Here is a 21984-nt window from a genome sequence, read left to right on the forward strand (position 1 = left end):
ATATAGGCTTATATAGTCTGGATCTTTCATGGTTAATATATTTTAAATTAAGAGAGAAGAACGCAACATTTTGTGTTTATTTTGTTTGTTTTGCATTATACTGAATTCATATTAAAAGGATGGAGACTGAGATTGGGGAGAGTAGGAGAGAGATAAGTGGAAAGTTCATGGAGAGAGAGAGAGAGAGAGAGAGAGAGAGAGAATCAAAATATTGTTCAGGGAGCTCTATACGATACAAGATTACAAAATAAATAGCACAAAATGATAATGATATTAAACTGAAATAAACCATAACGAAAAATAATCAGAATCATAAGATCGAGATAGATATGAAAAATGAATTAGGATAGAGAGTAATAATAGTTTTAATATTTGAATGAGACAGATGGGAAAAGGAAATACTCGAATGAGGGAAAGAGGAAAAAACTAAATTGAAAATGAGATAGAGAGAGAGAGAGAGAGAGATAGAAAGAATGAAAGAGAGAGAGAGAGAGAGAGATAAAGAGAGAGAGAGAGAGAGAGAGAGAGAGATAAAGAGGAGAGAGGGGGAACACATTCGTACACTCAAAGAACAAAGAATTCATAGAGAAAGGGGTGTGCTTAAAACTACATTTACATACCCACTATCCCGGAAATTACCCACAATGCAAATGGAAGAATCCATGGGGGAGGGCGTCCGAAGATTAAACAAAGAAATTAGGATTTAGGGTCTGAGGGCTAAACTATACCATTATCGATATGCTTCCGGTGTACGACGCAAAAAATTTAGGGCACTTTTCATCAAAAATTTCCACATTTATGGTAAGTGTTTTCGATCCCTTTTAGTTATAAAAGTGCAAGAAATATTTGGTGATAGTTTAGAAGAGTCGATTGTGTTGATTTTCGTCGTGTGGAATGTGTAATATTGTGTTGAATTTTGTGCGAGGCTGCCACGACGCCCCGCGGCCCCCGCACGCCTATGAAAACTGTTCATTGCACTATAGTATGGGCCTTGTGCGTGCATAGTGTGTGCAGTGCATGTATGAGCATATGATTTGGGCCTGCGTGTGTGTTCGTGTGTTGTTGGTGAATTGACATTGCCCACGCGATAATTTGTGTGAGTTGCTAGACGTGTTTTTGCGATTAAAATCCAGTCCATTCAATAATGCCAATATAATTCACATTATAAATATGATCTAGTGAATCTATACATAGAAATGATAGAATTTAAAATCTAGAATAGATTAACTCAAGTTAGATCACAAGAATATGGTCAGAAATCTGCAGTAAGCTCGGTCTCAGACTCTCGCTCAGCATGGGGGCCATTGCAAGCACATCCCCCCCCCCATTAATCTGATTATGATCTAGTATCTGCACTTCAGAAACTGGTTGGTCTTGAGCATTTGTCGTACATGAATTTGCAGAATTGCATTTAATTTGAGTATTCTATCCACATCGCCAGTGTAGAGTCATAATATCCAATCATTGCGCAGAGTTAGGTGGGAGGGGGGGGGGGGGGCCGGGGGGATGTTTAGCCTTCTTAAATTTGCTGGATGTAAAGTTTGACTAAAGCAAATTTTGCGCAAACACAAAATCACCAACTAAATACCGCTGTACATCATGGTTGATTAAATGTAGAATCAACATGTGTTTTTTTTTAAATTTACAGCAATATTTAGCCGCACCGTTTGAAAAAAAAAAAAAAATCCTTGATTTTGACTTAAATTTTTGATTTGAATTATTTTGTTTTTTCAGAAGCGTGGAATGCACAGCATCAATAATTTGAAATATTATTCTAATTCAAACTATTTGAAAAAACTTACCTTGATTTTTGTAAATGTAATTTTCTGTACCGCGGTAGTCTACTTTGTATTTCATTATTTTATATTTTAATATTCATGACTGAGCACTCCATCAATGTCTTTGAATCTATGGGAGAAATACAATTTTTTAACTATTTATTTCCGTCCATAAATAGAGTCTATTAATTTTTTTTTCAGCTAATCCATATGCTGGGAGAGTAATAATTATTTTGTTGTTAATGTATTATATTGTTCTATATTTAGTTGGTACTACTGATTCATTTATTTATTACATATTTTGGTTTTTCAGAAGCGTGGAATACACAGTATCGACAATTCAAATATTATTTTAATTCAAAATATTTTAAAAAACAATTACCTTCCTTTTTTTTTAAAGGTAAAGACGAGTTATGGTCATGCGATTGCATTGTGAAAGAAACGTGGAATCGATCATAAAAGGTTGATCATCTAGCATCTAGCATCTGCAAGGTTCTGGAATCATCAAAATGATAAGAAATTTGGCCCATTCTTCGTAAAGTTACAAGCACTATACACAGAAAGATGTATATGGGACTACCCTATATCTCTCACAGACCATGAGAGAAACAAATTTACCAAATATATGAATTAGTAGGCGGTTTCCCGGCAAATTTTTTATCATCATGTATTAGTCAAAAGGTGGACCTGTGCGCTATACAAGTAGCCACTATTATTATTATTATTAAAACATATTCTTTCACATGATTGGTAATGAGAGCTTCCATTTCATTTTTTGAAATTGGGGCGTTTCCAATACTGGTCTTTACCTTTAAGGTAATTTTCTGCAGTCTACTTTGTGTTTCATTATTTTATATTTTCATGTTCATGCTACTAACCACATCAATGTCTTTGAATCTAGTGGTGAAATACACATTTTTACCTTTTAGTACATTTCTTTTTCTATAAATTCATGCTGGGAGAGTAATATATTTGTTTTGCTAATGTATTTCTATTGTTCTATATTTATTTAGACTACCCTAGACCCATACTGATTCATTTATTTATTCTTTCATTTATTTATTACATATTTTGAAAATTGATTATGCAATTATTTTTCCTGGGGGCTTCTCTTTCTATATATATGCAGTCCTTATTATGATGATGTCAATTAAAATATGTACCCTTGAGCAATAGACTATAGAGTGGTGAAGTATGACGTCATAACATTAGGAACCAGAGCACTATATAACACTGAGTTCCCATAGGACATATATATATTCAGATGGTCAATATCTCAGCCAATACTTGACATATTCAATTGGTTTTCGACGTTCAGACATTATTTTTGATGCTCTTTCGGAAAATGAAGAAAAAATTGAGAAATTCTAAAAATAGATTTTTATGATGTCACAGCTTCGGTATAGCTGAGTGGACTATCGTCACATGCACAGTGTGTAGTGCATTTTTATTGTACCATATACACCTAATAGTACCGGTAGTCTGCTTGCACAGACTCTGATGCAACACTAAAATACAATTCAACAAAACCTTGAGCCAAGCCTAGCTCTGTCGGTCTCTTGCTGTTTCAGAAGCAGCTAAAGTAAATTACAAAGACTAGTGTGTCAACTGTGTAGTCAACAGACATGTAGTCTCACTGTTCAGACATTAATTGTCTTACTTGTGTACATGTGCATAGGGTTTGATTCCTGGAAACAAGAGTTGAGGTGTTGTGGTCTAGTGGATACGTCGCCAGACTGTGGATCACATGGTTCCTGGTTCAAGTCCTGCCTTGGCCCTGGCGTCCTTTAGCAAGACAGTTATCATCAATTGCCACACTCTACCCAGTGATGTAAATGGGTGCATGCCAGGAACGAATTCCTTGAAATGCTAGAGCGCCATAATGACAGCCATGCTTAAGCCCGGGTAATCATTGTAGAGTGCCAGGAGTGTTCAGAATGACATAGATATGTATGAGTGATATACAAGAACCCACTATTATTATTACACACAAAACTCTAATTTTGCAATCCTTAGCAAATACAGAGTTGACCCTTAATGCTTGACCTTTCCTAATAGATTCCAACCCAATGACTTATGAGAGATGACTTCATTGAGTTCAGCTGAACAGCTAGAAACAAAGGACGATGTACCACCTACTGTGACTCGGGAGCTGCAGTCAGAGGTCAAAGGTCAGTATAACCTCAGGAAAGCAAAGAAGTTAGATGGAACAACAGGGTTTGATACGGGTTGTTATGTCCAACTAAATCCAGATATTTACTCAAGACTCCCCAAAACATTGAAGCCACATTTCTATATTCTACATTTCGTTGGAAAACAGATTTATGGAGTGAATTAATAGATTTAGATGATGTGGGAATTAAAGTGCCCTGTAACCTCCTTTTTTTTGGAGCCCTTGGAGGAAAATAATGGAAAAAACATGCATCATAGGGTTAGAAAATATTAAAAATGAAATCCAGAAGAGGGCTCATGAATAGAGGAACTACCATGATTATTTACTATAGTAACCACTAACCAGAGCCGCCAACCTTTATGATTTAATTGTATTTAGTACGATTTTTAGAAGTAAATACGATAGTACAATTTTCCTCAATAAAATATGATTTTCAAAACAGAAAAATGTTAAGTATCGTACAAGCATCTCACATCGGCAAATTGGGGATGTTCATTGGTTCATTAGACACACCAGTCGTGACGAAATCATGCTTACATGTATTCAACAAATGATCAATACAAAAAATTCTTCCTGTATGTAGGAACTGTAAGAGGCATTTATCCATGTTTTTTCTTAAGAATACAATTTTTGTCAATAAAATACTACTTTTGGGATTAAAGAATACAGTTTTTGAACTCCAGAGGTAGACAGGTCTGAGTTACACATGTAATGTGCTGTTCTTTTCTTTCAGAACCTGCGCTACCTGTAGAGCAGAACTGTAGTATAAGCCCAGAGACAGAGGACGTGTTACATGATCATTTCCTACTGCCCTGTACAGTCAAAGTTAAGTGCGGCGGCTGCGGAAAGGAAGCCGAGGTTTTAAACCAAGACGACACCTCCCCGGACCTGACCGAATTCTCGTACATCTGCGACATCTGCAAGTCCCGCGCCCAGAAGAAGCTCCGCCTCCACCAGCTCATCAACGGCGGGACGTTCGCGGCGCAGGAACAACCGGATCGGACAGAGCCGAAGCGGAAGCACCCATGCCCGCACTGCTTTAAGGAATTCAACTCCCAGAAGGACATGAAAAGACATACAAACATCCATACAGGATTGAAACCATACGCGTGCGATACCTGCGGAAAGTCCTTCTCGCAGAGCTGCAGCCTGAAGCGCCATCTAGTGACGCACACAGACTCTAAGCCGCACCGCTGCGAGGTCTGCGGTCAGACGTTCAGGGGTCATCTGGCCCGGCATATGAGGAGCCATACAGGGGAGAAGCCGTTCACCTGCGAGATTTGCCAGAAAGGGTTCTACAGGAGCGAGCTTCTGAAGAGGCATTTGGCGGAGCATATGACAGACGGAAGTGTTTCCGGCTCTAAATCCAAGCTAGGTAAGACAGACCAGGTTTAGTCTGAAGGTTTGGGGCTATGATGCACAAATAACTCTTTGAAATTTGTTTATATAAATGAAGAAAGAAAGGAAGAGGAAGAAATTGATATGTTATCATACAGTTATTTATTTTAATTCCTTTACTCTTTTTCTCAATTGGAAATTTGTTGTAGGTACTCTGTGGCTAATGAGCAGTTTTATTATATTACAGTCAACCCTGTTTACTATATTAACATGCAGTCCCACCCAAGAAAAACAATGAATGAAGACTTTGTAGACTGGTAGCATTTCTAATAAGATTGGTAATATCAACCTGTCCGACAGTGCATTCGCATGTAATCAATGTCGAGCATCTTGAGATAATGTCTTTTTTATCCTTCACAGACGATATTTTTCAAAGGAGCCTGACCAAGCAGCATACCTGCTTGATCTGTGACAAAACATACACAAACAGTGGACACCTCGCAAGACACATGAAGCAACACAACAATGAGAATGTCCTGCGGTGCGGGGTATGCACCAAGGTGTTCTACGTCAAGGATGAACTCCAGGAACATCTGCAGGGCCACAGCAAAGAAGACCTGGCTGCAATCATCGCTGGCACACGTAAGATATCTCAATGATACCTACTTGAGTTATCATCTCTATAGAGGCTATCTGTCGATATACCCCAAATTATTATTGAATGAATTACAATACTTGGAATCCAGTCTGAATACATTATTTATTGCTACATTGTATGTAATATGCAATATGTCTCTTTTCCATTTAATTCATCAAAAAATGAAAAATATCTTGATATGATCCTGTAATAGTGTGAATGATACACAAAATAACCTGTAGTCAATGGTCAAACCATGAGATTTGTATTTGTAATGAAATGAATGAATAAATGTCAACATACGGACATGTTGCAAGATATTTCCTGTATTAAGTTTCTCTATATCTTTGTATTTGCAGTTGCAAACTTGCCTATGATGACCAATGGCAGCCCTCCCTCTCCTGAGGCTGAAGATGATCCGATAAAAGAAGAGCTTGCTCCTGAAGACGATACCCCGGCGGTCTTCCCTTCACAGGTAGGAGGGATGATTTAATACATTGCCTTTTCTGCGTGGTCAAGAATTGGTTCCATTTCTTAAGACCTGTTTTCATCGGACCGAAGTTGCAAAATAACCCGCTATTTTCAGATTGAAATTGCGTCTTCACCAGACCCATACGCTCATCACAAACTAGCTCATTATTTGTGAAAAAGCGGGCATTTGGAAACAAGGCCAAGATTTCTCGGTATATTTTCTTGACCAAATAGCTTGCTAATTGCAACTGCTGGCTTTCTTTTTACTTGTTTTTCCACTTGGAAACCAGTGCATCTTGTCATGGAATCGTAATAAGTGCAAGTTGGCAGATGCCTCATGAAAACTTGTATTCAAATTAAAACGTGTGATGAGGTGGCAGCAAATTTGTACAGTTTCATTAAAAACATGTCCTTGTACTAGTATTTGAAAATCTGATTTCCATTCTCGACGGTTCTTTCCTTTTTTCTGTCCATTTTCCATGATTGTAGAGGTCTGTGGTCTAGTGGATAAGTCTTTGGACTGTGGGTCACAGGGTCTGCGGTTCAAGTCCCGCCACGGCATTAATGCCCTTTGGCAAGATATTAATGTACATTTACCTCTCTCCACCCGGGATAACAGTTGGAGCGCCTTGAGCACCACGCATGGTGGATGTGTGCGCCATATACAAGTAAATATACAATATTATTATTATTGTGTAAAATGTGATTCCCTACACAGGACGCAGCTCCAGAGGAACACGCCTGCCTGGAGGACAAGGTGACCTGTGGCATCTGCGGTCATGCCTGCTGCTGTACCAACTACATCCCACTACACATGGAGAACCATGAAGAAACCATGGTCAACCACGAAGAGACCATGTTAGTCCAGTGCAGATCCTGCGGAATGGACTTTGCACCATCTGGTGCCAACAAAGGCTCCACGGTGAGAGAGTGCTTGGTTTCTTTAAAGCCCATCTGCTCTAGTCTGGCCAGGAGGGGTTAGATCTCCCTGCGTGGTCACTGGCAGGAGGCTATCTCATCCAATCAGCTCTCAATTAACATAAGAAAAAGGGGATCATGGGGTCCAGCAGGCACCGATTAGGCATTGTTTGCTATATAGAGGGCGCGAGTAGCTATAAGTAGTGCAGTGGGGCTTTAACAAACGATACCCCTATTGTGCTTGCTCTAGTGCCTCAAAGTAAATTTCTAGCGGTACAAAATTCTTACTTGAAATGTAGACCCAACACCACCGTACCTATTCCTTCCCTAATAGTTAAAATATGCAATCTTGGCTGTAAGCTTCCATCTTTAACATCATAAAGTCTGGAAAAAATGCCGCCGGGGCATAAGTCTGATCACGAAAATCATCAGACCCTGTTAAAAAATTGATCTGCTTTAATAATTCCTTTTAATGAAGAATTTGTATTTGATCCATATTGCATTTCCAGATCTGCAACGTCTGCAAGCCCGAACAAGCAGGAATGGGAGCACAACCAAAATCGGATGACATCCAAGACGATGAGGGAGACGAGGCCCAGGACGATGTCCAGGATGATGATGGACTCGCCGCAGGGGATGATGAGGAGAAGAGACACCAGTGCCTTGAATGCGACAAGACATACAAGTACATCAAGCACCTCAGGGAGCACGCTCGGATCCATGCTGGCGGGTACCGACCGTACAAGTGCCCCACCTGCAGCAAGACCTTCTCCAAGCGATACCACCTCAACAGGCACATGCTGATCCATGGTAGACATCAGCAAAGACAGCAGCAGAGCCAGTCCAAGACGCTCGCTGGAGTGAAGGGGAGAATCGGAAGGCCACCTCACACCATGGGAAGGCCACCTAACACCGTCGGAAGGCCACCTAACACCGTCGGAAGGCCACCCAAAACTGTAGGAAGGCCGCCACACACCGTGGGAAGGCCGCCACACGCCTTGGGAAGGCCGCCGCACACCGTGGGAAGGCCGCCGCACACCGTGGGAAGGCCGCCGCACACAGTGGGAAGGCCCGTGGGAAGGCCACCGCTGCAGCACGTCGTGAAGAAGGGGAGAGTCGGAAGGCCACGGCTCACTGATCGAAAGCCGCAGCTGACCGAGATGAAGCCGGTTGTTGCGGTTGCTGTCAATGTGTATGCAAGGCCGAAGCCACATTCTGGAGGCATGCCGTTTGTTTGCTCTGCCTGTGGGAAAGGGTTCCTGAAGAGGGTTCCCTTGAAGCGGCATCTGCTTAACCACCTTCAAGAAGGCACCATCCCTAAGGATCATCCGCAGATCAGTAAGTCAATTAGAATCATTATGTCTTTATGCCCAGTTTTATCAATCGCAACTATGTACATAAGAGATAGGAGACTGCTAATTTGTGATTGATTTGGATCAATCGCAACGCTTTGTAAAACAGGTCCCTGGTTACTTCGATCAAGAGAAACAAAAGAAATGCTGCCTGTCTATACAAGTGGTCCGGAATGCTGGTTTCACCTTATATCTGTCATTGTATACATACAGTGTACAGAGTGCACCTTCAAATACCCTTCACTGAAACCTGCTTGCAGGATAGCCACTTTAGCTGTATATATATTGGGAGATAATTGTTGATTGCAGGTCATACCAGCAGTCCCTGCAAGGAAAGTCCTAATTGAGCCATTCACATTGGTTTCTTGTTGCATAGATGGTCGTATAAATGTCTTTTCTTTTAAATAACAAAATAAACTCAATTAGCATTTCTGTGACATTAAAGAGAAGGTTGAGTTCTGGGAAGAGGTGAAATATAATTTGTGAGCATTATCGTTGTTATTATACAAGTATGGAAGAACATCAGATAAAAAGTGTTCCCTGAAAAGCATGGCTCTTCAAATGTCTTAATATTCTAAATATGGCATGTAACAGGATACAAATTGGGACGGATGCTCGTGTAGTCCCATATACATATTTCCGTTTACAGTGCTTGTAACCTAACCAAGACTGGGCCAAATTTCTTATAATTTTGATGATTCCAGAACCTTGCAGTACACACCAATACTTATATGCTAGATGATCAACCTTTTCTGATCGATTCCACACTGTTTCTTTAACAATGCAATCGCATGACCAGAACTCAACTTTATCTTTAAAGGCACGCTTTACTACTTCAGCTAGAAGGGATTAGACCACCCAGCGAGTCAGCGAGGTCACTGTGACAGGTGGCTATCTCATTAACTCAGCTCTCATTTAACATAATAAACAGAGGATCATGGGGGACCAACAGGCACCGATTGGGGAAGTTTTCTATATAGAGGGAGCAAGTAGCTACAAGTAGGACAGTGTGCCTTTAAACAAAAATGATTTGTGGACGGTAATTCCTTCTTTTTCTTGTCACTTTTAGATGAGATGAAGGTCAATTCCTACGTGAACGCCAACATGGGTGAAGCGCCCTCGCCCCAGCTCCAGACCTGTCCCATCTGCACCAAGGTCTGCAAAGGTCTCCATCTTTACCGACACATGAAGATACATTCCAAGGAAGAGATCGCAAAGGCCAAAGAGGGCGCAATAGGTTCCTCTTCCCCGCAGCTCCAGCAGCAGCAGCAGCAGCAGCACAAGAGGCCTCAGATGAAGATCTCGAGTAGGGAAGCTCAGGGCGAGATGGACTACGAGAAAGGTATGGAAGATGCTGTATCCCTCTTGCAGGCCCAAGATATAGAATTGTATGAATAGAGCGGTAATGGTGATTTTATTTACCCAAGGAAGCCTCATCAGTATCGATGCTTTTCTTTCTGAGGGTCATGCAATTATTATGATAACAATAAATATTTTCCGCTTTTATATAGTATTTCAATACATCTACGATTACTCCCTATCAATTACCATGTACCCATTGACACCTGGGTGAAGAGTGGGAAATGTGGATTAATGCCTTGCGAAAGGACATTTAGTGCCAGGCTAGGATTCAAACCCTCACCCCTTGGATTGGAAGTCACTTACAAGTGTATGAACCACTATACCACATAGAGGAATGTAATGTGTCTCATACATCATATCACATTTATATCTATGAATGGAAAATCTCTTGTTATGACTATTGCTAATGGTAGTGATACAGTCAAACCTGCTTTAGTGACCACCTGTCTACAAAGACCACCTGTCTACAACAAGCACATTTCTTGTTTCCTTTGGAAATGGTTTCTCATTGGAACCTGTCTACAAAGACCACTTTTTGTTTTTCCCTTGGGCGGTCGCTGTAGACAGGTTTGACTACACAAGAAAATATCGTTATTCAGTGGTCATATATCTAGAGAGTATTAATTTTTTATGAAATATGTGGAAGAAAGATTACACTGTATGTCGTACAGGACATGCAGCATGGAATCCCCCTTCAGCTAATTATTTGGCATGGATTGAAACCCTATACTATATCATTGTTGAGAGTCTGTGATTCATATACACTACATGTGATCAAATTTGATTTTAGTGGTCCGCTGTTTATTCCAGTATTCCCACAAAGCCTGTAAAGGGTTAAGGTCTGCACTCTGAATATTACCAATAATCAAACTGGAAAATGCTGTGGAGAAGATGATGTTTAATATGCTCTTTTTGTTCCATGTTGCGCTCAATTGATCTCTGTTTCTCCATTCCATTTACCCTCCCACCGTCTTCTCTCTTTCATCTCCTTGCCTTCTCTTTCTACCCTTCTTTCTCTCTCTATGTCTCGTCTTACACTGTCTCTGTATGTCTCGGTATATCCATCCCCCTCTCTCTTTCTCTATATCTCTCTCTACCCTCCTCTCTCGCTGTCTCTCTCTTTTTTTTTTCTCTCTCTCTCTCTCTCTTTTTTTTTCTCTCTCTCTCTCTATCCCCCTCTCTCCCCCTCTTTCTGTCTCTCTCTTTCTCTTGCTCTGTACAATCATTCCTACAACAGATGAGAGTCATTTTGACGGTGAAGATTCTGATGAAGAAAACATGGAGGATGAAGAAGAGGAAGAGGATGGTAATTGTCATTCGTTTTTTTCTTGAAGAATTTGTGCCTAGAGGTGTTTTTTTCTGGGGTTTAGTGTGTTTTAAGGGAACAACTTTTTAAAGATAGAAGTACCTTTCTGGCATTGATGAACTGCAAGCAATTCAGCTCTGAAAAGCCCCCAAATAGCTAAGGAATACTAAATTAATGTCTTGCAGAAAGCTGTGAAACTAAAAAAAAAAACGGCAATAAAGTAAGGGGGAAGAAGAACTAAAAAAAGAACTCTCTTGAACCGAGAGGTATTTTTCTTTCCACCGTTAAGAATTCTAATCCCCCATGCTTGTGATCCCACAATCATGACGTCACCAAGTTTAAAGATAGATTTAAAATACAATGCTAATGAGAGTTTTGTATTGTCTTCCGTTCTTCCAGGATCGATGTCCATGTTAAAGGATGGTGACCTCAATGTCAAGGAAGAACCACCTGAGGAGGTAAAGGAACACACGTGTCTAGAAGACAAGGTCACCTGCGGGATATGTGGACATAACTGCTGCTGCGCCAACTACATAACAGTCCATATGGAAATGCACAGCAATGAATCTGAGAACTGTGGCAAGTGTGGGAAGGAACTGGGTGATCTTCCATCCACCTATGTCAAAGGTGGACGCATCTGCAGCATCTGCGCTTCCCGCTCCAGGAAGCAGTTGCGCCTCCACCAGATTCTCCGGAACAGGGTGATCCCTTCGGATCTGCCCGCCGGCGTGACGAAGAAGCGCATTGAGTGCCCGCACTGCCCGAAGAGCTTCGTAGATCGCAAGTACTTCAGGGAGCATCTGCGGATCCATACGGGTGAGAAGCGCTACCACTGCTCCTTCTGCGGGATGGGCTTCGCGCACAGCCGCAACTTCAAGCGCCACGTCTGGAGGCACACTGGTGAGAAGCCCAACTGGTGCAACATCTGCAACAAGGGGATCGCTGGACACCTCGCGAGGCACATGCGCAGCCACTCCACCGAGAAGAGCTACGTCTGCAACATGTGCCACAAGGGTTTCAACCGCAGCGAGCATCTCAAGAGGCACTTGAAGACGCACCTTGGTATGCATGAGGAGTACCAGTGCCATCTCTGCTCCAAGAAGTACCTGCGGAAGGAGCACTTGAAGCGGCATGTGAGATCTCATGAAGATGGGACACTGACACAGCAGGGAGGAGCTGGCTCCAATGAACTTAGTCCAGGTACAGTGAAAACAATACACCGGGGCTCGGGGCGAAATATCCCCTGAAATGCCCAAAAGGGCCCGAAAATCAGAAAAGAACCCTGTAAATTTGCATAGAGTTCAATGCAAAACAAATTTTTTTTTCTTTTCAGTTAATGCACTCTTCTGTTTGTATCAGTTTGCATGTTTTACAGCTTCTTAAGTCTAAAAATACCACAACTAGTTTACTAGTCCACAGAATTACCTTTTAGAAATAATCAAAATTCAAACAAAACAAAATGAACATTAACTCAAATCAAACTTTTATAATACTCATTATGTATGCTTCGTATTTATTAAGTTGATATATTAAATGAAATTTCAATATTAAGCTCCTCTTATTTATAGCTAGGAATATCCATCACTCCTCAGCTTTTACTATGTTGTAAAATTAGTTAATTTTTGTTGATGTTATATAACATTCACTGTATATCTACATGTATGTACTTTTAATGCCCTGCATTTTCCAGTAAAATGGAATTGTCCTGGGCTATTGTTCTCCCTTGTTGTGCAAGTTTGAACAATAAAGTGATGTTAAAAAAAAAAAAAAAAAAAAAAAATCTTCTTCCCAATCAGAAAAAATATCTTAATGCTCTACAGGGCTTACCAGTAACATTTTATTGGGTCTGCAGGAAAAACCTGATGATACCCAGAAGCTACCCAACTTACATGTAGATGCAATTGTTCCAGTCCCCTCATTTTGGTTGACAAGGTCGTAGAAACAACCCTTCACTTTATTCTTGTTAAGGATTACTACAATAATTCAGTTTTGTATAGATCTTTATAGACATTATGAGGTGTATTGTATATCATTATTTCATCTTTTGTCCTTTTGCTTGGCCTGCAGTAGTCATGCCCGTTCGTCCACCAGTGAATGACCAGCCATACCGGGAGCATCCCTGCACATACAATGACGCTGTCTGTGGTCTTTGTGGTGACGCCTGCTGTTGCGCCAACTACCTTCCTTTCCACATGGAAGTGCATGGTGAGAAAGCCGAAGACTACATCGAAGGCGGCACCGTCAAGAAGGGCGCTACGCCGAGACAAGGTGGTGATGGTGAGAAGCCAGTCAGGGACCACTCCTGCACCTATGATCCTGTGACCTGCGGTCTCTGTGGGCAGGCATGCTGTTGTGCCAACTATATCCCCCTGCACATGGAGATTCATGGTGAGAAGGCGAAGGATCTTCCCAAAGACCACATCCTCAAGGACTCTGAAGGTGAAAGTCTGACGGAAGCCCATGAAGCACCCCAGATTGCAGGGAAACAAGTGAAAGGGCACCCTTGCTTGCAGTACAAGGTGAGCTGTGGCATTTGTGGTGATGTATGCTGTTGTACCAACTACATTCCTTTCCATATGGAGCAGCACAATGAGCAGGCTACAGAGTCCATCGGAGAGGATGATATCATCAAGAAAGCCCTAGATGCCTCCGACATTGCCTCCGACTGCGGAGACGATGTCAAACCACACCCTTGTACTCATGAACTAATCAGCTGTGGCATCTGTGGCGAGCCATGCTGTTGCCCCAACTACATTCCTTTCCATATGAAACTGCACAGCGAGGTGATGGACCAAGAGCCAATCTGCCAAGAGGAAGTCGCCTACGTTGCCAATCCAACAACTGTTACTGATCAAGATGTAGCTGATACAGCAGGTATTTATTCAAACTGGTTATTTGTCCATTTCATGGCCTTGTTTGTCACATCTTTGCTGACTTTTTGTCTGGTTTTCTATATGTCATTTACTCTTCCCTCTTCTTTTCTCCGTTCTCTTCTCTGCTTTCTCTTTACTACTTTTTCAATTCGCTTCTGAATTTCATGCATCACTGTCTGCTCCTTTAGGCCAATAACACAAGGATGTTCCATTTGAAACTTCACCTTTTCTTCTTTTATATCTATTTGTCATTTCAAGATGCTATTCAAATTGTCAGAGCTTCTGCAATAGAAACAGTACATGTAGTTGGAAGTGCCAGAAGCAATCACTCTTTAAAGCCCCACTGTACTACTTGTAGCTACATGCTCCCTTTACAGGTATATAGAAAACAATGCCTAAGCAGTGCCTGTTGGTCCCCCATGATCCTCTTTTTCTTATGTTAATTGAGAGCTGAGTTGATGAGATATCCACCTGTCAGTGAACACACTGGGTGGTCTAATCCTTCCTGGCAAAACTAGTGCAGAGGGGCTTTAAATGACGAGATATCCACCTGTCAGTGACCACACTGGGTGGTCTAATCCTTCCTGGCAAAACTAGTACAGACAGGCTTTAAGGTGAAGCACGATGATCCTCAACTAAAACTTCACCCATTTTACTTGTCATTCCTAGATGCTGTTCAAGAAGTCACATCTTCTGCAGTTGAAGCAGTAGAAGCAGTCCAAACCCCTGAGGCAGTTGAAGCGCCAAGAGCAGTGCCGACACTGGGGCCGAAAGAAGAAGCTTTCGAAAAACAGGTGGTGAATAATGGCAGTGCCGTCATGGAGGAACATGTGGAAGAATTTGACTGGGCCAGTGTTGCCAACTTCCTTCAAGGAACCCCTGAACCAGGTATGTGATTTTTTTTAACCTGGGCCCCTTTATACAAAACTTGTCATCAGTGACAAATGATAATTTTGTTAAAAGCTACTGAAATCCTTGCTTCTGATTGGTTATTAGCAGATTTGTCACTGATTTTGGTCATTTGTCATTGAAAAAAGGCTTTGCGAAACGCCCCCTGGGAAGAGCGTGAGCTCTAGGCAGAGAGTTTTCCACAGAAAAAGAGAAAGAGAAAGGGATAGAGCAACGTCGATCTGGCGCTGCTCAGTGGCTGCCGGGCTCACAATCAATTATTGGGCAAAAAGAATTTCTGTTTCGGTTTAATAAAATTTGGAGTGGACTAATTATTGGATCATTATTATTATTATTATTATTATTATTTGGTCCTGGCTCCATTTTTCAGAGGTATAGGGTTAGTGTTGCTGTAGAGGTTTAGGTTGAGATTAGGTAAGTTAGGTATAGAGCTTGGTCCAGGGTCTGAGTTCTAAATTTGTATAATTGATATGATAATATGGATAATAAGGAACTGACTGCAGTGATTATTGCCGGAGCATTTGATGTATACCAGAGGGGAAAAATGTAAGATGTCAAAGAAATTGTGCAAAGTATTTAACCATGATTGCTATTTTATATATATATATATATATATAATGTCTAGCAGTCAGTTATTGAAATATATTCAAAGGTTTTTAGGAGCTGGTATTTCAATATCAATGTTAAAACAGAAGTTGATTGTTCAAGTCACTCTCAGAAGGATAGGGTGAATTTACTTCCACTTGACTCTTTCTCAGCACTAATGTCCTTTGGCAAGACGTTGATCTACATTTGCCACTCTCAACTCGGGTGTTAAATGGGTACCTGGTACAATGCGAAAGTTAATATGGTTGGATTAGCAAGTGGCACTTGTAAAATGGCGATTGGCTGGAATGCTCCCCATGGAGTGAAAATGTGCATACATTGTGTTGCGGGTAAGCCTGAATTCAATGACGGGGGTAATAATATGTGCTGCGTGTAGAAACAAAGTATTGGCGCATTATAGATGTGGGCTATTATTATTATTATTTCTTCGCTAGACCCGTTGCCTGTTCCTCCACTCCTCGCCAGCGGAAGCAACGTTGAACCTTTAAACGGATCACCTATCAAGGAAGAGCCCTCCACAGCTAGTCATGTCGATGAACACCAGGTGACGACGGATCACGTGTGTCTTCAGGCCGAGGTGACCTGCGAGACCTGCGACAAGCTCCTGTGTTGCATCAACATCCTCATTCCGCACCTGGACACCCACAAGGTCATCAGCGTACGGTGCGAGCTCTGCCAACGGCACGTGGAGATGACCAAGACCGTCACGGTGCTCAAAGACGGGGTCAAGATCTACAAATGCGGGAGCTGCGTGATGGGCATCTCAATGATGTCGTCCAGCCCCTCCAGGACATCTCAGGTAAGAGCTGGTGAACCACGTGTCCTCGCAAAGAAGAGTATCCCGTGTCCACACTGCAGCAGGGTATTGAAGTGCCGCAAGGATTACACTCGCCACGTGAAGATCCATGCGGAATTCAAACCCTTCAAGTGCGACATCTGCGATAAGGAGTTTACGGCGATGGCCAACCTGAGGCGTCATCTGGACGCGCATGCCGGGGTGAAGCCACATGAATGTCAGATCTGCGGGCAGTACTTTAGTGGCCACATGGCTCGTCACATGAGGACCCACACAGGCGAGAAGAAGTACAGCTGTGAGATCTGCAAAAAGGGATTCCAACGCTTGGAGCATCTGAAGAGACATCTGTGGCAGCATGTCAAGGATGGACAGGCCACCAGCTCCCATAAACAGCTACGTGAGTAGAAAGCAAAGATTCATCCAGCCTTCTAGCCATTATCCCTTGTCGTAGTAACTCAGTGTACCAAAGTCTCAACTGTGCCAAAGTCTGTAGATTGTGCATTCATGTAGCTTTAGCCGGCATGTGCTTCAAGATGGTGTCTTCCAGTTTGGTGGCGTAGGGAACTAACGTTCAAGACTCTATAAAACTAACAAGCTTTAGCCGGCATGTGCTTCAAGGTGGTCACTTCAGGTTTGGTGGGGTAGTGAATTCTTCTTTAAACTAACGTTTAATAGTCTAAGAAACTAACATAGCTTTAGCCGGCATGCGCTTCAAGAGAAATCTTGTTTACGCTAACGTTTGAGACTTGATAAAACTAACCATCCTTCTCGCTGTGATGTTTGCATGCTATTTACATTCATGCTTATATACCAAAGACTTCATAACATAACATCATTTGTCCCATTTGTTTAGTTTCCCCCGGAATGAGATTTTGTTGTGTATTAAACAATTCAACGAAAGAAAAAAGAAAGATCATACAAAAACAAACCTAAAAAAATTCTAAAAACATGTGTATTGTACTTTATTTTTTTTTAAAATTTGTCCTCTGTGAAGAGGCAGTCATTTTGTGACAATTTCAAATATTTCCAGTAATCAAAGGAATTTTTGTTTCATTCTCTGGAACTCAAACAAATTTCAATTTTTTTTTCTTCCCCCTATTTTCATAGTTGTGTTCATACCTTCTTACTTGTTTGTTATTATTTATGCAAATTTACATAAATGGTTTTTTTATATCCATCTTTTTTTTTTATTGCAATATAATACCATGTTCATTTACTCTTCTGCTGCATGATCAGTGCCTTATATATTTTGCTGAATATTTACAGGGTTGTGTTTTGTTTTGTTTGTTGTTGTTTTAGTATTATTGGCGTGTATCATTCATTTAAGAATATTTACGCCCACGTTTTGTGTGGTGTTCTATTCAGTCCTCGAAAGTTGTCATATTTCAGTTCATTTGGATACATTTTGTGATGACTATCCTATCACATCGATTGCTACAAGGTTTTTTTTTTTAATGAAAAAAATGCAAAGGTGACCAATCACTCGAAAAAAAAGTCTTGGTAAAGCTTTTATCTTTGTCATTATTATGAACCTACAAATCCGTACAGTATCGCTTGAAATAAAGTAGACACTCTCACACTGTGTCACGCATAACTGCATGTATTATTCCATAGACTGGTGTGACTTGGTGTTTATATGTCTACTTTATTTCAAACAATACAGTATATATTGCTGTTCAGATTCATCTGTTCATAATAATGTATGAGGTCACTTCCAAAAAGTGTATCCAGTTTTCACATTACCTTGGTAGAGTGAAAGGAAAAGGATGCATGGTACCTAAACCTAAACGCATCTTGTGTGTGTTGGGTTTTCAAAGTGTCCTTATCCCATTGAAACGTCAGTTATTCTAAAACACCTGTTTCAATGAGGTATCCTTTTAGGCTGTTATGACAGTTCAGCCTAAAAAAAAAGATGTTTTATTGCCCTTTAGGTACCAAAACATGGGTCGATCGGTCAGAGTTTTTTTTTTTTTTAAACTTTTTATATATTTTTTTTCTCCCTCTTTGGGCTGATATTTCTCACTTTTGAATGCTTTAATATTTGTTTTCTCTAAAAAACGGTAAAAAAAAAAAGAAAAGAAAAAAGCTGAGCATCAATTTCAAGATTTTTGGATCGGTCGCAAAGGGCAACACAACATTTTTTTTTTGTAGGCCTTATGACAAACAGGCCCGGTTTCCTTTTATTACCTGAATATCACAACTCATTATGGTGACAAATAATTGTGTTTTTTGCTTTTTCTTGTCTCAGTTGAACTAGGCATCACGGCGGACACTCCGCCACCGAGCGAGGCGGCGCCATCTAAGCCCAACTGGTGCCATATCTGCGAGAAGGTGATCCCGGGACGCCTTGCCCGGCATATGATAACACACAGTGGCGTGAAACCCTACCAGTGCAGCGAATGCCCCAAGGCTTTCTTCCGCTACGAGCACCTGAAGAGGCATCTTGAAATGCACTCCAGGAATAAACAATATACAGGTGTAGTCAACACCCTGAAGGGTCAATAGGTCAAGTGAATCCTTACTTTAAACCAATTCCTACATCTTACATGTTTTATCCCGAAGTACAACCTAAGCGAGAAGACGAGAAGACTTTCCTTCAGTGAGAACATCTGGAGGGTGTTTCACAAATGTTGTCATCAGTGACAAATGACAGTTTTTGTTATAAGCTACTGAAATCCTTGCTTCTGATTGGTTATCAGCAGATTTGTCACTGATTTTTATCGTTTGTCATTGAGAAAAGGCTTTGTGAAACGGGTCCCTGGAGAAGGTATCTAGAAATCCATGATCAGAGAGCACAACTTGCTAGAATGCTGTCAATACCTGAAAGTGAAAGCAATTCCATCACTGTACATGTTTTATCCCGAAGTACAACCTATGCGAGGAGACTTTTCTTCAGTGAGAATATCTGGAGAAACATCTGGAAGTCTTAGCTCTGTGAGGACAATTTACCGCGGAGCAGCAAACACCCTGAAGACGTGAAACCAATTCCTTCACTGTACATATTTTATCCCGAAGTATAACCTATAAGACGAGACTTTTCTTCTGTGGGAAAATCTACAACTCCATGTCCAGAGAGGACAATTTACAGGGGTGCTGTCGACACCCTGAAGTGAAACTAATTCTTTTAACCATATGTGTTTAATCCAAGATTACCACCTTATAGACAAGACTTTCCTTCAGCAAGAACATCTGGAGAAACATATGGAAGTCAAAGCTCGGAGGGGACAATTTCATGATGTAACAATGGGTTCCGGAATTTGGTGGTTGCATTTCTCAAGATTTGAACTACATCGTAATCCAGGGCCCCCGTCTTTATACAAAGAGTCAATCGCAACTATATAGATAGGAGACTGCAAACTTGCGATTGATTGGAGTACTTACGATTGATTTGGATTGATCGTAACTCTTTGTAAGACTGGTCCTTGACCCGTCATTGACATTCAACCAAAGGGTTGATGGCCATAAGCACCAGTGCTGGTATTGAATCCAATGCTTATGTCAGAAATGAGAGTATTTTACTAGGTTTCTGGCTAAGATAAATACTTACAATGTATTGAATGTAGCCAAATTTGAAATACATACTACACCATTTACATGTATATATGTTTATCTTTATATAGATGTAGGAAGCATTAAAGTGTAAAAGATTTAAAGGAAAGTTATTGTTGCTTTATATGTTGAAAATTCAATTTTCCTTTGTGACGCAAAAAAAGAAAAGAATTTAAGGTTGGAGCCCTTAATTAATATGGCTTCTTGAGTTTTGTGTTCTTGTTCTTCTTCTTGTTCTAGAGGCAAAGGTCTGGCTACGGACGTTGAGATAAGAGAAGTGAAAAGTGCCAAGCTGACGCAAAGTAACATCAAAATTCCTTAATTGCTGCAAAAAAGTAACATTATAGTTGTGCCCAAAACATTTTAATGTTCAGAGTGGATGATGTGATATTAAATATTTCCGTGACATTATTGAACAGTGTTTTATAGACATGGAAATTACATTTGTGGGCCACTTTCAAGGAATGCAAGTCGTTACCGATTATTTTACATGAACAGCCTCTTATGAAAGCTACTGTTTAATTATTTAAAGAGAAAGCATTTTTCATATGTATCACGCCATATAAGACACTAAAAAATAAGAGTTGAATGGAGAAATCAATGAAAAATTCCAGTAAATGTTGGTACGTCTGTATTATTTATCTTTCTGTAGGATAATATGCTTAATTATTTAATTCATAAATCATAACTGAACATCTGTAATTTCTGTGTAATCCAGCATAAAATTTTATTCTTTGTAGTGCACTATCATCAAAGTTTCATGAAATTAATTTTACGTAGCAAAAAGAATAATGTGATGTTTAACCACATTAAAATTTAATTGTGACTTCATTTTGTGTAGAATATTCAATATCGTATAATTTCTCTTGGTCATACAGTTAATTTGTCTATCTTTTGTTCCAAATCTTGAGCAAAACAAATATTTGTGTCCATTTTCCTGTCTTCCCCCCCCCCCCCCCCCACCCATGAGAAAAATATAACAATAGACTAGTTTTTTTCAAAGGAAATACCATTGGAATATATAGAGAAAATAGCCAAAATATATTTGTTTGCATGTGAAAAAAGACCAGGGAGGGAATGTGTGCTTGTATCTCATCTGCTCACAAAGAGCCCTGTTAGATGGAAAAGTATATTTGACAAAGATTAGGGTCAAAGATTATACTTACTTGTAAAGAATTGGTGTACATGTTTTCTTTATTTTTCCATATGCATGTACATATTATGTTCATTGATTATTGGATTGTTTTGCTGAAAAATGTTGCATTCATTATTAAAAAATATTGAATTCACTATTTGTTTGTTGGGGTTGTCTTTAATAACAAATATTGTAATATTGTTCCATCTACACACTGGTCTATTTCCTACTACTTAGCAGCATGTTGCCTTGTGTATATTGTGTGTTAGACCATTATGTATATTTTAAAAAACAGTTTATTATACAAAATGTGTAATTCAATTCATTCTTCTATATATTTCCCCCTGAATTTAAAGAACAAACTACCTCTCGAGAACAGTTACCTTGTAAAAATGTTATTGATTTTCTCATGTCTCATATACTTGTTGTTTCTTGTCCTTTCTGCTATCTTTTTACCTCTATTTCCTCTTTCTTTTCATGCTCCCTTTTATGTCTTAACCTCATTCCTTATTTTCAGTTGTACAAATGTACTTTATTCATTCGTCTTGTATTTATTTGTCGATCAATATATTCCATTCGCTCATTTTTAAATTGATTTGTATAGTGAATTCATAGTATCAAGAAATTTGAGAAGTTCTTTCTTTATTTTACTTTTCTTTTTGCATACTCTAAGAACCTGTAGTTGAGCCATTGTATGTAGTTTGTATTACAGTGGCACAGAATGAAAACCCCATTTCAAAGTTCATACAACTACTCTCTTGCCAGTTGCCACGCCTAATAT

At 40.2% G+C, this 21984-nt stretch overlaps 1 protein-coding gene across 4 annotated transcripts; it reads left to right on the top strand.

Annotated features, from left to right (window-relative positions):
- Positions 1-671: 671 nt before the first annotated feature.
- LOC100888163 (zinc finger protein Xfin) lies at positions 672-20242 on the top strand. 4 transcript variants are annotated; one of them, XM_030992841.1, is made up of 14 exons: positions 672-801; positions 3837-3949; positions 4685-5326; positions 5710-5931; positions 6286-6401; positions 7116-7319; positions 7825-8653; positions 9737-10009; positions 11267-11335; positions 11735-12535; positions 13406-14209; positions 14878-15096; positions 16158-16916; positions 18768-20242. In XM_030992841.1, the coding sequence occupies exons 2-14, from the start codon at positions 3862-3864 to the stop codon at positions 19022-19024; spliced, it is 5283 nt and encodes a 1760-aa protein (XP_030848701.1). In that variant the 5' UTR covers positions 672-801; positions 3837-3861; the 3' UTR covers positions 19025-20242. The 4 variants fall into 4 exon arrangements, with proteins under 4 accessions (XP_030848701.1, XP_030848702.1, XP_030848698.1 ...); XM_030992842.1 differs by having other exon boundaries at positions 13403-14209; positions 16158-16522; positions 18768-18886; XM_030992838.1 differs by having other exon boundaries at positions 673-801; positions 13403-14209.
- Positions 20243-21984: the final 1742 nt, after the last annotated feature.

This window comes from Strongylocentrotus purpuratus, unplaced genomic scaffold, assembly GCF_000002235.5.
Source record: "Strongylocentrotus purpuratus isolate Spur 01 unplaced genomic scaffold, Spur_5.0 spur5_scaffold_20, whole genome shotgun sequence".
NCBI lineage: Eukaryota > Metazoa > Echinodermata > Echinoidea > Camarodonta > Strongylocentrotidae > Strongylocentrotus > Strongylocentrotus purpuratus.